At 40.2% G+C, this 17226-nt stretch overlaps 1 protein-coding gene across 1 annotated transcript in view; it reads right to left on the bottom strand.

Annotated features, from left to right (window-relative positions):
* Positions 1-3776: 3776 nt before the first annotated feature.
* LOC137078211 (collagen alpha-1(XXIV) chain-like) overlaps positions 3777-17226 on the bottom strand; it is a 247343-nt gene continuing 233893 nt past the window's right edge. Inside the window, exons 58-60 of the mRNA XM_067445327.1 lie at positions 11637-11746; positions 6154-6360; positions 3777-4393 (exon numbers count right to left, since the gene is read on the bottom strand). Coding sequence (XP_067301428.1) covers positions 4247-4393; positions 6154-6360; positions 11637-11746 — 464 coding nt within the window. The 3' untranslated portion in view covers positions 3777-4246. The remainder of the gene's footprint in view (positions 4394-6153; positions 6361-11636; positions 11747-17226) is intronic.

Here is a 17226-nt window from a genome sequence, read left to right as displayed (position 1 = left end):
TTGGCTGATTTTAGATTAATTTGGTAGCGAGTGCAGAGCGCTTGCAGTGACACTCCGCCCACACTCTCTTCTGATTGGCTGATTTTGGATGAATTTGGTAGTGAGTGCAATGCACTTCCAGAGAGACTCCACCCACACTCTCTTCTGATTGGCTGGGATTAATTTGGTAGCGAGTGCAGTGCGCTTGCAGAGAGACTCCGCCCACACTCTCTTCTGATTGGCTGATTTTGGATTGATTTGGTTGCGAGTGCAGTGCGCTTGCAGTGAGACTCCGCCCACACTCTTCCGATTGGCTGATTTTGGATGAATTTGGTAGCTAATGCAGTGCGCTTGCAGAGAGACTCCGCCCACACTCTCTTCTGATTGGCTGATTTTAGATTAATTTGGTAGCGAGTGCAGTGCGCTTGCAGAGACTCCGCCCACACTCTCTTCTGATTGGCTGATTTTAGATTAATTTGGAAGCGAATGCAGTGCGTTTGCAGAGAGACTCCACCCACACTCTCTTCTGATTGGCTGATTTTAGATTAATTTGGTAGCGAGTGCAGTGCGTTTGCAGAGAGACTCCGCCCACACTCTCTTCTGATTGGCTGATTTTAGATTAATTTGGTAGCGAGTGCAGTGCGTTTGCAGTGAGACTCCGCCCACACTCTTCTGATTGGCTGATTTTAGATTAATTTGGTAGTGAGTGCAGTGCGTTTGCAGAGAGAATCCGCCCACACTCTCTTCTGATTGGCTGATTTTAGATTAATTTGGTAGAGAGTGCAGTGCGCTTGCAGTGAGACTCCGCCCACACTCTCTTCTGATTGGCTGATTTTAGATTAATTTGGTAGAGAGTGCAGTGCGCTTGCAGTGAGACTCCGCCCACACTCTTCTGATTGGCTGATTTTAGATTAATTTGGTAGAGAGTGCAGTGCGCTTGCAGTGAGACTCCGCCCACACTCTCTTCTCATTGGCTGATTTTAGATTAATTTGGTAGAGAGTGCAGTGCGCTTGCAGAGAGACTCCGCCCACACTCTTCTGATTGGCTGATTTTAGATTAATTTGGTAGAGAGTGCAGTGCGCTTGCAGGTAGACTCCGCCCACACTCTCTTCTGATTGGCTGATTTTAGATTAATTTGGTAGAGTGCAGTGCGTTTGCAGATGGACTCTGCCCACACTCTCTTCTGATTGGCTGATTTTAGATTAATTTGGTAGAGTGCAGTGTGTTTGCAGAGACTCCACCCACACTCTTCTGATTGGCTGATTTTAGATACATTTTGTAGCAAGTACAGTGCGTTTGCAGTGAGACTCCGCCCACACTATCTTCTAATTGGCTGAGATTTCTGATATATTTTGTCGTGTCGCTTAGTCACGTCGCTGAAATCATATCGCATTGCGTCTGGTTAGGACATTTTAGATGTCACAAATATAAGATTTTGTTTTTGTAAAGAATGTAAATTCACATATTTTCAGCGATAAAACTTCCCATCAAGTATCCTCGTCATGAGGCTGATTCTTGCGGCATCTCTTTAAGGGTCATGAGCGACGTTCTCCTTAATGTATAAAGTATATTAAGCCAATGTATAACATAACTTATCAACACACTGTTCATATAAATTAGGTTTGTTCTGATCGAAAAATGACTAAACGCAAAAGTACAACAGAAGAAGCCAGCACAAACACACACCTTACGGCCCGAAATATACTGTATGCAAATACACAGATACGAACGACTGATCGATGTACATGCACAATTGTCTTTCTGTGGTGCTGAAAAAGGATTCCTTCAAATGGCACTGTTTGCTGCTGTTTTTTCATCTTAAGTTGCAAAACAATAACTATTTTTATGCTTGTTTTGGGATATTGGATAAAAACCCGCTGGATGGAAACGTCAAGATGCTTAATTAAAACATATGCACTTAATTGATAAACTACAGTGGTAAAACATATACTGAATAAATACTTGGATGTGCAACAATAAAGGCTGTGATTGGGTAAGTGAACCAGACCAATGGCGTCGCAGCATCTCAAACGTTGGTTTGCTGGCTCTGAAACGCCTGAGTCAAAGTCTGTGATCAGAATGGTTTGGTATAATTCCTCAAGAAGCGTCTCACACAATTTAGTTTCCAAACACAAGCATCCCAACGCAAGAGAACATGACATCGTTTATTGTGTGTGTGTGTGTGTGTGTGCGTGTGTGTTTTGTCTGATGGAGGGAAAAGAGCCCGATTGCAGCAACTTCCATTTTTATTGCTGATATTGTGCAGGAAGTGACGGTTTTGTTCTCTTGAACACATGGGATGGAAACGCTGGCTTAATTTGCAAAGGCGTTGTCATATTTCCGTATTGCGACTTTGGAAAATACTGCATAAAACGTTTGCAAATAAAGCACCGTTTCCATTCCATGTTTTCAAGAGAACAAAACCGTCACTTCCTGCAAATTGGTGCAAAATATCAGCAATAAAATAATAAAATGTCCCAGTAAATGCATTTCCATCGTAGTTAATGTGCATGTTTTCTTATCGAAGAAAAAGAAGATTGTTTTTAGAAACACTTTACAGTATATTCTCATTTGTTAACATTAGTTAATGCAGTAACTAACATAAACTACAGCATTAATTATGTTTTGTTAATACAGATGTTACACTGTCAGAAAAAAAGGTACAGTTCTGTCACTGGGGCGGTACCCTAAGATACAAAACCAGAAAGGTACTAATTCACAATCTTAAAGTATTGATATGTACATTTTAAGATACTAAGATGAACCATTTAGGGGTGAGACAGGTACAAAGATGTACCTTTTGGGTTTTGTACCTTAGGGTACCGCCCCAGTGACAGCACTGTACCCTTTTTTCTGGGAATGTAATGTGCATTTACTAATGTCTTCTGATCTTACAAATGAATCAGTATATGCTGAACTTCACATTGACTCATTTTGACCAGCATTACTTAACAAATGAGAACTTATTGTTACCAAGTTTTTATGCACATTTTAAAATGTTATGCACATCTTGGTATTTCCATCCAGCTTTTTAATATCCCAAAATGTGCATAAGAATATGTGGAAGGACAGTATTAACTAACCTGCTCAGCAAGACCCTTTGAAGAGCCCAAAGTCTTCAAAATGTTGCATTAACTGCTTAGACTAGTCATCACATTTGTTTCACACTGCAAACATGCTCTTGTTTCTAGTCCAAATATCGAACAATTCTTATAATTCTTAAATCAAGCCGCATTTACTAGATAAGTAAAATCACATAAGATATTTTTTCTTGTTTTGTTGAAAATAAAGTCAAAATGAAGTGAGTTTTTACTTTAAACAGGCAAAATGATCTGCCAATGGGGTGAGAAATAATCTTATTTCTGATTGGGGATAGAAACAAGAAACAAGATTTCAATCAGAAATAAGATTATTTCTCACCCCATTGGCAGATCATTTTGCCTGTTTAAAGTAAAAACTCACTTCATTTTGACTTTATTTTCAACAAAACAAGAAAAAATATCTTATGTGATTTTACTTACACTGCAAAAAATGCTTTTCTTACTTAGTATTTTTGTCTTTTTTCTAATCTAAATATCTAAAAATTCTTACATTAAGAAACATTAACATAAGCAATATAATCTGCCAGTGGGGTAAGTAAAATAATCTTAAAACAAGATTATTTCTCTCACCCCATTGGCAGATTATTGATCTTATTTTAAGCACAATCTCTCTTCATTTTGAGTTATTTTTCCCCAAAACAAGACAATTACTTTTGCTTGTCTAGTAAATGTTTCTTAATGTAAGAATTTTTAGATGTTTGGACTAGAAACAAGACAAAAATACTGAGTAAGAAAAGCATTGTTTGCAGTGTAGTCATTAAATTTTTTTCATTTTATGGTCTAGTCTAAATGCAACTGGCCCCTGAAAGAAACACTGACAGATCACGAAACACAACGAAGCACAAAATGGAGTTTGCGTTGGCGTACTTGCGTAGAGTTTGTTTCAGGCTTGACGCACCTGAAGATGAGCACCTGTATGGGAAGGAGGTAGAGCACCGTCTAAAGAGTCCAGGTCGGCCTTTTCATAGTTTGTTAACTTTGTCTAACACAATAATTCGAGATCAAACGCACAATCCACAAGGATTGTTTGCCTGCAAACAGCACCCGAGACTCTGTGCATGGTTGAAATCACACTGAACCACAACAGATCAAACACAACAGCAGTCTCTGGATGAACGCGGATGCTGAAGTCGATCAGTTTCGGAGACAAAGTCCTTCAGTGGTTTCACAGGAAGCAAACAGGACCCACTTCCATGTGCCTCCGGTCTCCAGGACGTGAGGGGCGGAGACCTTGAACATCCACAATGGGAAGCTGCTGGGTGTCCTGCGTCTGAAACAGGAATCGAGACTGATGCCAGCTGCCATCACGGATCTGCTGGGACAAACAGGCAGACGGCAACGTTAACATGTTTTCCAGGAAAACTAAAGATATAAAAAACAAAAACAAAATTGCTTTTCTTACTTAGGGCCCTATCTTGCACCCAGCGCAATTGACTTTGTACACCGCCGCATGTGTCATTCCTATTTTGCACCCGCGCAAAGCGCGCTTTTCCCTCCACAGAAGCGCGTCGCTAAACTAGTGAATGAACTTGCGCTCCCTGGGCGGTTCAGCGCAACAAAGGAGGCGTGTTCCGGCGCAAACAATCCCTGGAGCTATTTTGCTGTTTCATTAAACAATTACGCCACTGACCAGAAAAACCCTGGTCTAAAGTCAGCGGCGCGTTGTTCATTCTGCTATTTTAAGGGTGCATGCTTGACCATAATGTATAGCGTGCACAACGCGCATACACTTTGCTCATGTAATCTACACAGATGCAACAGTTATTTTTGCAAATCATAAATTGATACACTAAAAAAAATATTAACACATTGTGGTGTGCCACGAAGATGTGAAAAAATAGGCATAAATCTAGCTTACAAATTATTCAGGCTAATTGTAGTAATTAAGGATCAGACCTGTTTGCCCAATAGTGGCAAGACATATCTGTATATAAGGACATCTGACAAATTGGTTTGTCCGTCAAGAACCAGGAAAAAAAATCGACTGAAAAACTGAAAAAACTGTTTAACCGACGCTATTTTGGGTGTGTTTCTCCCATCCCCATACAACACAACTCCTCTGTCTTTCACTCCCTTACGAAAGGAAAATATATTTACCAATATATTACTTGAAATATATTTTAATATATGGAATAATATATTGATGGTATTATAAAATATATTATATATTCATGTAATATATTGCAAAATATACAAATGATTGCCGCTTTCAATATATTGCAATATATTAAAAGATATAAATATTAATTCCCGTATATGTTAATATATTTCCTAATGTATTGCATGAAATTTTCCAATATACTGCAATATATTTTTGTTTCATAAGGGCTGCTCTTCAAGAACATCAGTCTCCTCGGCTGTGAACCGCTCCTGGCGTGCGTCTGGTAAATACGCCATAATAATAGCGACCCATAATGGAACTTGCGCAGCTGCTTTTAAAGGGAATGTTGGATGACGCTCTGATTGGTTTATTCACGTTACGCCCAAACCACACCTATGAATAATGAAGCTACTTCAGACCAACCCATTTTAGATTTGCGCCGAGCGCAAGAGCCATTTATCCCGCCGGGAAAATAGCAAACGCGCCGAGACCCGCCCACAAAGTTACTTGGGCTCCGCGCTTTGACACTTGCGTTTCAGATCGTTAAAATAGGGCCCTTAGTGTTTTTGTCTTGTTTCTAGTCCGAACATCTAAAAATTCTTAAAACAAGAAGTATTTACTAGACAAGCAAAAGTAATTGTCTTGTTTTGGGGAAAATAACTCAAAATGAAGAGAGTTTTTGCTTAAAATAAGATAAATAATCTGCCAATGGGGTGAGAAAAATAATCTTAATTCAAACAGAAAACAAGATTATCTCTCTCACCCCATTGGCAGATTATTTATCTTATTTTAAGCAAAAACTCTCTTCATTTTGAGTTATTTTTCCCCAAAACAAGACAATTACTTTTGCTTGTCTAGTAAATACTTCTTGTATTTACTAGACAAAGTATAGAAACAAGACAAAAATACTGAGTAAGAAAAGCATTATTTGCAGTGCATTAGTTCTGATCTTTAATCCAGATTCACATCACCTCACAGTTGTCCAAAAGCACTTCAGGACTCAGAGGCGAGTCTTCCTCGAACACTTGACCGTTCCAACCCCGAAAACGCAAGGCCCACGGCGTCTCGACGGCAAGAATCGCCGGCTCATTGAAGCAATGGAGAGAAATGGTTTGAGTGACCGTCACGCTCAGCAAATGTAGGAACTTCATCTGGACTTTCCCCACATCAAACGCGACCTGCGAAGACCAAAGTCAAACACAATCGTGAACATCAGTCACGTCACACAACCAGCTTCTCTAGTGTTTATATGTAATCAACATTCTGCGATTTGGCAACTGGATGTTTACAGCTAAAGCTGACAAATGAGTTGGCTTACAGGAAACCAGCTTTAAATGAAAGTCAGACAGGCCTTGTAGAGGAGATACAATGTTGAGTTACATCAAACGCTTCTCAGTGTTTAGATAATACAGAAACGCTGCTGGAGTTTGTGCGTAACTTTATGAAGAGAAAAAAAAACACTCTTCCACAGTCATGATCTGATTCAGATGTAGAAATATTAACTTTGAGCTTTTACAGTAAAACCTCACCAGAGCTTCACGGAAATAATGAAAATAAATGAATGGAATTAAAGTGGGAGTTCAAAAGAAATTTATTTTAACCCTCTGCCATTTTTTGTTGTTGTTTAATTTTTTACTTCATGGGAATGGTACGAAACTTGGTAAAGGAGACAAAACACACAAACAACTATGGACCTGATTTCTAAAGGTTAAATGGTCGTGAACATATATTCACACTTCACGGTCAAAAATGGGTGCATTGGGAATGAACGGAGAAATGATATCAACCTCAAATTTAGAGCACTGCTAAAAATGCTCTTCTTATTTAGTTTCGTTTTTCTTCCAGTCCAAATATCGAAACATTCTTAAAGGGGCGGTGAAATGCTGTTTCATGCATACTGAGCTTTACACTGTTAAAGACTTGGATTCCCATCCTAAACATAGACAAAGTTTCAAAAACTAATGTTGGACGTTTGATGGAGTATTTCTGTGTCAAAAATACTCCTTCTGGTTTCTCACAAGTTTCGGCGAGTTTTTTTCGAGTATGGGTCGGCTTGACGTTAGGGTGCGCGCGCGCGTGACTAGAGCACGCTGTAAACAGTCTCTCAGATGCAGATCCAGTCGTCCGTGAACGGCGCCGCGCTCCACTTTATTCCTATGGGTGACGTCGAGCGACTTCAACGCTTCAGCACAGCATTCTGGGAAGGCAGCGCTGCATTTGAACCGATTTGAACGCAGAAATGACGGGAAGCTTGACAACATCGTTTCAGTCGCGTCTCAAAATGGATTTACACGCCACTGCTGTCACAGGACTTCACCAAATCATACCAAAGAAGTGTGTTTCTGACGGAGCGGTCCCAGCGATAAAGCTTCGACGGTGAGTTAACTTAAACTGCTTCAAATGTCTCTGCTATTGGCTACCGTCGCATGAGTAAACATCAGTAAACGACACGATCGCGTGCTTCGTCATTCAAATGCGCTAACGGTTACTCCATTGTTGTTCTGTATAACGTTACACTAGTCTGACGTGCAAAACCGTTTTGCTTGCTACTTCTAAGGTCTAGTCGCATACAATAGTCCATAAACCGAATCATGTCCTCATACACTGCGAGTAAACACACAGAAATGTGGATAGGCCATTAAATACAGTAACTTACATACCACAGAGACGGACGTCCTGCTGCTGCTGTTTCTCCTGTTCAATTTATTTCAGCCTCAGATTTGATTGTGGATCATTATCTGTATTAGCTGACATAGCCATGGGTTTCTCCACGCTTGAGGACGTCACCGCTTTGCGCGCTCGTCATTCTTTAGCTCCGCCCACACGATACGCCTCCAGGCGCTCGGTTTTTTCCGGAAAGACTCGGTACAGCCTATATTTCTTTTATAAATATGATAAAACTAAAGACTTTTCGGAGATATGAAGGATGCAATACTACTCTATAAGGACTCAAGATTGACATGAGATTGACTGAAACTGAGTGTTTCACCCCCCCTTTAAATCAAGATTCATTTACCAGGGCCGGGTTTCCCAATAACGATGTATCTTAGCTATAAAGAGCGCGTTCAACGAGTGAAGTTACGATCACACATCCACGTGCGTTTCCCAAAAATGTACTTAACATGAACTAAGTGCTACTTAAGAGTAGGGCTGTGTATTGGCAAGACTCTGGCGATACAATACGTATCACGATACAGGGGTTACGATACGATATATTGTAATATATTGCGATATTGTAAGAGAGGCAATATATTGCGATATTTTTTTTTTTTTTTATAATTTAAAAAAATAAAGAACACAACCATATGCCTAAAACACGAGACAAAGTATTTAATTTAATTAATACAGTATAATTTATAACACTAATCATATGCAATGTGCAATCTAAGTTGAGGGAAATGTAAAGTGACTGCAGGATTCTTTATGTGTATATGTTTTAAAGGTTCACAGTATAGCAGTGGCTATTTAACAACAGAAAGTGCAGTCCATTTCATGACTGAATGACTGTTTGTTATATATTTAATAACGTTAAGCTGTTTTCTATAAAGCAGTCTATTGTATAAAGTGCTATTTCAAGTAACGTTACTGAGCTGCAGAGCTGGTCATCATATCCACATCGCTATTATCTTTCGTTCTCCTGCCACTGCTGTCAGTTTTGGAGTGTGTTTATTTTGTTACTGAGAGGAAAGCGTGCAGTCTATTCTATCGAAACACTTCTCAGCAGCGCGGGTGACGTCAGGATGGTAAGCGAGCTCTCTATTTCAATGTGTTTCCTGAGTATTAGATTATAACTTCGCCTATTTTGCAAACAAAATGATTCTTGTCGATTTCCTTAGTGGCTTCTTTTTAGCTGAAGCCAACATGAGTCCACACTTCAGCTCTGTATACTGCAGGAGCGGAATAATGCTATGGTCTTCAGAGCTGGGTTTGCTAATGTACACACTAGAGATTCACGCGCTTCTCCGGGTCCGCGTCAGTTATATGTTCTGAGATAACACTGCCATCTAGCGGTTGGGTGTTATATAGTCAGTGGATTAAACCGAACACAAAGCCACGAATCTTGGATGTAAATAAATAAATATATAAATATCGATACAGTGATTTTGAGAATCGATACAGTATCGCCAAACATAATATCGCGATATTCACGTGTATCGATATTTTCTTACACCCCTACTTAAGAGTCGCTGTCCATCTGCGAAGTGCTGAAATATAACCTTATATGGAATCGATTCCTCTCAACGGTTCACCTAATAATTATAAGCAACTTTTATATATATTATAAGCAAATAAGCAACTACCTACAGAGGCTGAGGCAATGACAAAATGGCTGAACAACAACAAAAAAAGATACCTTTTAAAAAGACGAAATCATTATCCTTCTAGAGGAGGTGGAGCGGGAAAATATATTATTTTCAACACATTTAAAGGGCATCGTACAAACAAAGAGAAACAAAACATCTGGGAGGACATTGCTACCAAATTAAAAGTTATAAGTTAAATTATTAGTTAAAAGATCGGGTAAAGAGGTCTGCAAGAAATGGCAGGATGATTTTGCAAGCCTGACAAAAAGGAAGAGGGCACTGCAGAGGACTGTCCAACACATGGCTGGTTTTCGAGTCATATAAGTTTCTCTATTTTTCCCAGTTTTTGAAGTATATTTTCTACATTACTTATTTTATTCTTTTTTCTTTTTTTCTGTCATTAATTCAGATGTGTATTTGTATTTTTTTATTTGTTACCTGCCCTCAACAACAACAACAACAACAACAAAACATTATAGTATTATCTAGGGGTGACCCCGAAAAGTCGAAGATTCGATGCATCGATATGCGGAGCCTGATTCGACCACTGATCTCACGGTCGAATCTTCGCGGGCGTTATGAAACGAGGATCATACCATTTTGGCAATATGGGGGTGCTCAATATTAAGACGTGTCGCAGCGCTGAGCTGAGCATCGGTGTGCGACCCCTTTAAGGGCGCTGAGCTTCACACCGCGCCTTTAAAATTAGAACACGTTTAATGAGTGTGTGTACACACACCGGCGGCAGCATTCAGCGCCTGTCCGCGGCCACTCGGGAAGTTGTTTAAAATCCTGCCGCACCACAGAGCGCTTTCGTGCAGCTCATCTGTCAGTCAATTCAAAACTAAGCTCGCGTGTATATAATGTGCGCGTCAGGTGGCGGTGTGAGATCCTGAGGCGCGCGGGGCTGAGCTTTGCGTACGTCTTCACCCGCTTTAGGCACAATCGGCTTCAGAACGTGCATATAAACACACTCAAAGTGTTCTTTTCCTCTCTAGGCAGGTCTTTTTTTAGGTTTATTTATCAAAATGTTCTTTTATATATTTGCGTGATGTTCTGTATTTCAATCGCGGCTTTAATATGTTATGAGAAAACGGTTTATTAATGTTTATCCACCACATTACCTTTTAGGCTATCTAAACCTAAATAAGAAAGCCATTGTCAGTTCGTCTGTCAGTGGGCAGGCAGTTTTGGTCGCTTTATTAAAAGTTGTTGCTGTGTGCAGTGTGTAAAGGAAAATAAAAATAGTTTTACCCTTCTGCTGACTAGTGTCGTGCCCTTCCCAACCCATTCACACACACAGATGATTCGACTATCAGTCGACCATAGAGAGATTCGAATGTCTAAATCCTTAGTCGAGGACAGCCCTAGTATTATCACAATGCACTTAATAAAGTTAAAGGTGTAATGTGCCGGTTGTCCTGTAGGTGACCTCATAACGCTCTCTTCTTACGATACTCAGAGCTTTACGATTACTCCAGAGCACTCGTAGATCTACGAACATTTTCAAGAGCTACTTACGTTACGATGCTTTTGGGAAACAGACCTTAATATTAAGATATCTCGTACAATCATTTTTACGATCATCTTAGGCTTATGATGCTTTTGGGAAACGCAGCCCTGATGAGTAAAACGACACTTTATCTTATTTCCTAAAAAAAATCAAATCAAAGTGAGTTTTTGCTTAAATCAGAATGATCTGCCAATGGGGTGAGAAAAATAATCTTGCTTCTGTTTGGGATGGAAACAAGATTTCAATCAGATTCTCACCCCATTGGCAGATCATTTTGCCTGATTTAAGCAGAAACTCACTTCATTTAGATTTGATTTTCAACAACACAAGAAAAATAACTTTTGCTTTACTTACTTATCATTTTACTTATCTAGTAAATGCATCTTGATTTAAGAATTTTTTGCAGTGAACAAAACTCATTTAGGTTTATGGCTATGATTTACATGAAGTTTTAGAGTAAAATTTGGTTTGGAGAATATATATTTCATATAAAAAAAAATTTTTTGTCTATTTTTTCCTAACGATAAGAGAAAAATCTGTGGTTTTTGACCGACACACGAGCAGACCCAGACGGGTTAACTGATCCTTCTCAGTGATGTTTTAGTATCATTTCATATTTGGGTATGTATAGCAGTACCTTATCAGAGCTGACGGGGTTCAGGCAGGTCTGTCCGCCGGCGGTGAAGTTACAGAACACCTGGATGGCATCAGACGTGCAGCCCAGATTCGGATCGATCCAGAACAGTCCTGATCAACACACATTTACATTTAATCATTTAGGAGATGCTTTTATCCACTGCAGTAAATGCTTTTCTTACTCAGTATTTTTGTCTTGTTTCTAGTCCAAACATCTAAAAATTCTTAAAACAAGAAGTATTTACTAGACAAGCAAAAGTAATTGTCTTGTTTTGAGAAAAATAACTCAAAATGAAGAGAGTTTTTGATTAAAATAAGATAAATAATCTGCCAATGGGGTGAGAAAAATAATCTTAATTCAAACAGAAAACACGATTATTTATCTCACCCCATTGGCAGATTATTGATCTTATTTTAAGCAAAAACTCTTTCTCCAAAAACAATATAATAATTTGTACTTGTCTACTAAATGTTTCTTAATGTAAGAATGTTTAGATGTTTTGACTAGAAACGAGACAAAAATACTAAGTAAGAAAAGCTTTTTTTGCAGTGTCCAAAGTGACTTACAAAAGAGGAGAGCAATAGAAGAAACTAAACAAACGAGGGCAACAGGCTGCAAGTGTTGTATAACACAAGTATAACATATTATATATATATTTTAAATAAACAAACAGAAAATTGAATTGGATAGTTAAGTGCTAGTCTTTATTGGTCAGGTGCAGTTGTAAAACACACACACACACACGCACACACACACACACACACACACACACACACACACACACACACACACACACACACACACACACACACACACACACACACACACACACACACACACAAGTGGACTATTAAATGTAGCTGTTTCACAAGAGTCTCTTCTGCTCACCAAGGCCGTGTTTATTTGATCAAAAATACTAAAAAAAAAAAAAAAAAGCAACCTTGTTTGCTTAGTTCTCTATGTGAATATATAGTAAAGTGTGATTTATTCCTGTGATCAAAGCTGAGTTTATCATCATTACTCCAGTCTTCAGTCACATGATCCTTCACTAATCATTCTCATGAGGATCTGATGATCAACACACATGTATGATTATTATGAAACTCTCCAAAGCTGTTAACCAAGCTTATAATTATATTTCATATTTGAAATCACCAATGAAATCCGACAACAATTGTCTCACACATTTTGTTTCATCACACTGCCTCCGCCGGCTCGCCTTCTTCCCATAGTGCATCCTGGGGCCATGTGTTTCTCAGGTAAGCCACACACACACACACACACCCGGCCTCCACGTGATTCCTCAGACCAGGCCACCCTGGTCCATCGCTCCGTGGTCCAGTTCTGATGCTCACGGGCCACTGTTGGTGCTTTCGGTGGGGTCAGGGGCAATGTTCCCTCTAATTTTTTTCAGCACTGAGCAAATTCTTCAATATCCTTTATAATGATTGGACTTTGGGAAGATTATAATGATGGTGTTTTACCAGTCAGTTTAGATGAACTTAAAGGGGGGGGACACTCAGTTTCAGTCAATCTCACGTCAATCTTGAGTACCTATAGAGTAGTATTGCATCCTTCATATCTCCGAAAAGTCTTTAGTTTTATTATATTTATAAAAGAAATATGGGCTATACCGAGTCTTTCCGGAAAAAACCGAGCGCATGGAGGCGTATCGAGTGGGCGGAGCTAAAGAATGGCAAGGCGTATCGCGTGGGCGGAGCTAAAGAATGACGAGGCGTATCGTGTGGGCGGAGCTAAAGAATGACGAGGCGTATCGCGTGGGCGGAGCTAAAGAATGACGAGGCGTATCGAGTGGGCGGAGCTAAAGAATGACGACGCGTATCGAGTGGGCGGAGCTAAAGAATGACGAGGCGTATCGTGTTGGCGGAGCTAAAGAATGACGAGGCGTATCGTGTGGGCGGAGCTAAAGAATGACGAGGCGTATCGTGTGGGCGGAGCTAAAGAATGACGAGGCGTATCGTGTGGGCGGAGCTAAAGAATGACGAGGCGTATCGTGTGGGCGGAGCTAAAGAATGACGAGGCGTATAGTGTGGGCGGACCTAAAGAATGATGAGGCGTATCGCGTGGGCGGAGCTAAAGAGTGACGAGGCGTATCGCGTGGGCGGAGCTAAAGAATGACGAGGCGTATCGTGTGGGCGGAGCTAAAGAATGATGAGGCGTATCTTGTGGGCGGAGCTAAAGAATGACGAGCGCACACAAAGCGGTGACGTCCTCAAGCGTGGAGAAGAAAACGTTACTCTAATAAACCATGGCTATCAATCAGATTCAGCTAATAGAGATATGATCCAGAATCAGATCCGGAGGCTGAAATAAACTGAACAGGAGAAACAGCAGCAGCAGGACGTCCGTCTCTGTGGTATGGACTGTATTTAGTGGCCTCTCCACATTTGTGTGTGTTTACTCGCAGTTTATGAGGACATGATTCGGTTTATGGACTATTGTATGCGACTAAACCTTAGCAGTAGCAAGCAAAACGGTTTTGCACGTCAGACTAGTGTAACGTTATACAGAGAACAGCAATGGAGTCCGTTAGAGCATTTGAATGACGAAGCACGCGATCGTGTCGTTTACTGATGTTTACTCCCGCGACGATAGCCGACAGCACAGACATCTGAAGCAGTTTAACTCACCGGCTGCTTCCAAAGCAGGACCGAACCTTTATCGCTGGGACCGCTCCGTCAAAAACACACTTCTTTGGTATGATTTGGTGAAGTCCTGACAGCAGTGACTGTGTAAATCCACTTTGCGACGCGACTGAAGCGATGTTGTGAAGCTTCCCGTCATTTATGCGTTCAAATCGGTTCAAATGCAGCGCTGCCTTCCCAGAATGCTGTGCTGAAGCGTTGAAGTCGCTCGACGTCACCCATAGGAATAAAGTGGAGCGCGGCGCGGACTATAACGGCAGAAGTGTTCACGGACGACTGGATCTGCAGCTGAGAGTGTTTATGGGCGTGCGTTTCCTTTCTCGCGATAGTCACGCGCGCGCACTATTTACTATGAAAACTTCGCTAACACTTTACAATACAGGTGCACTATTATAATTCATGCCTAACTCATGCACAGATAATCATGAGGTAATGTATTACTAATGAAGAACTAAACCATTTATTAATGATTACTGCATCAGCGACTAATGAACATTATATATGATTAATAGATCAAGTAATATATGAATTGCTATTAATTAAATATGACATCATGAATTCCCTAATAACATATTACATTAACTTATAATGTACATTTAGTAATAATTCAAAGCCATGCATTTCGACTCTCAGTTGTCTGTTTAATTAATCATTAATCATAACAATTGGCAAAGTATATTATGACTTTACTTGTTGAGGCACATGACTATTAACTAATTGTTATGTAATATGTCATTGTGGTTATGGCTTTTGAATTAATGTTGAATTAGTTAATAGTATCTTGCTCCTCGTCTGTTTTATGGAGCTAATGTTATGGAACACGTCTATGTTAAGTTTAAAGGGGGGGTGAAATGCTGTTTCATGCATACTGATCTTTTTACACTGTTAAAGACTTGGAATCCCATACTAAACATAGACAAAGTTTCAAAAGTTAAGGTGGACGTTTGATGGGAGTATTTCTTTGTCAAAAATACTACTTCCGGTTAGTCATAAGGTTCGGCAAGTTTTTTTCGATCATGGGTCCACTTGACGTTAAAGTTTCGGAATTTCCTTGTATGGGCCTTACGGACAATTCTACCGGAAGAGCGTGAGAGAGAGAGAGGGAGAGAGCGAAAGTAACAGGCTATGCCCATTAAAGCGCTGGCTCGTAGGCTGCTGCACAGGTGATGTGACTTCAAGAAATTAACAATGACATCAAAAAGTGCGTTTTTGGTTGCCAGACCAAGACAGTCCTGCACAGATTGCCAAAAAACCCCGCGTTAAGGCAACGGTGGGTGGAATTTGCTTTTCCGGATCAGCAACTGAGTTGCGCAAAGGTTTATATCTGTTCGCTGCATTTCGGTGCTGACTGTTTCATAAACAAGGCCCAGCTCGACGCCGGATTTTCCCGATCGCCTAATGCTGAAGGATGGAGCAGTCCCAACGATAAAGGTCCCAACGTTAGAACGGCAGGCGGTGAGTTAGACTGCTTCAAATGTCTGTGTTTTTGCCTATGCTCATCAAGTAGCCCAAACATGATCACGTATAGCTAATTGATCAATGGAGCATGCGATGTGTAGTGCGTGTACATTTGTTTAGCTGGCCACTATATGTGTAACTTTATGTTTGTGTATTGTAAAAGCACTCCAAACAACAATACACAAAGAGTGGGGAAATATGTTGAACTAAATAAGCGCGCTTCTTCATTCAAATGCGCTACTATTCCGTGTCTTTCTATGTAAACACTAGCCTGCTGTGCAAAACCAGTCCGCTTACTGTCTACACAAACCACGCGTAAACACACAAACACACACACACACACACACACACACACACACACACACACACACACACACACACACACACACACACACACACACACACACACACACACACACACACACACACATGCACAACTGCACTTCCCACATGTACACCTTCAAAGACAAAAATACGGCGATATAATTCAAGTATAAATATGTAAATAACACAAGCCGCTAAGCATATTATAGTTAGTGTATAACTTGTACCACATAGAGACGTCCTGCTCTAGTCGTTTTTGCTGCTGCTCCTGTTCAACTGCAGCCTCTGGGTCTGATTCCGGATCATAGATGTATGGCTGTATCTGATTAAAAGCCATATTTTTTTATTTTGAATAAAGTTTTTTCCCGCTGTTAGGGATGACACAGCTTTACGACGCACTCGACTCAACACAATAGCAGCAGCGTGCACTCGTCATTATTTAGCTCCGCTCACACGATACGCCCCCACCCGCTCGGCTTTTTTCGGAAAGACTCGGAACAGCGCATCTTTCTTATATAATTATAAAAAAATAAAGACTTTTCGGAGATATGCAGGATGCAATGCTACTCTATAGGTACTCAAGATTGACATGACACTGACTGAAACTGAGTGTTTCACCCCCCCTTTAACCCCTTTACTGCGTTAAGGTGCTTCATTGTCTCTTATTAATTGCAAATCTAACAAATTCTTAATTGCAGTATCTAATCTTATCATTTGTTCAATTAAAGCATTGCATATCAGTCCCAAAATAATACATCTGCTTAATTATTGATATTTACAGTTAATTTGAATATTTACTTTCGGTACTTGAGTACGTTTTAAATCTGATACTTTTGTACTTTTACTCAAGTGATGTTTGAATGGAGGACTTTCTACTTTTACTGGAGTCATTTTTTATTTAGGTATATATACTTTCACTCGAGTATAACTTTTGAGTACTTTTACCACCTCTGTCAATGCGTCTACATGGACTTTCTGTGTCAGATGACGCCAGGGCTGGACTGGTAATCTGGCATACTGGGCATTTGCCCGGTGGGCCGACGCACTTTGGGGCCGGTACTGTTAAAAAAAAAAAGAAGAAAAAAAATAGTGTACCACTGACAACATGCAGCGACAGCGGCCCATTGGTTTGTCTTCTGAAT

Source organism: Pseudorasbora parva, chromosome 6 (assembly GCF_024679245.1).
Source record: "Pseudorasbora parva isolate DD20220531a chromosome 6, ASM2467924v1, whole genome shotgun sequence".
NCBI classification, from domain to species: domain Eukaryota; kingdom Metazoa; phylum Chordata; class Actinopteri; order Cypriniformes; family Gobionidae; genus Pseudorasbora; species Pseudorasbora parva.
This window is presented reverse-complemented; position numbering and strand designations above follow the sequence as displayed.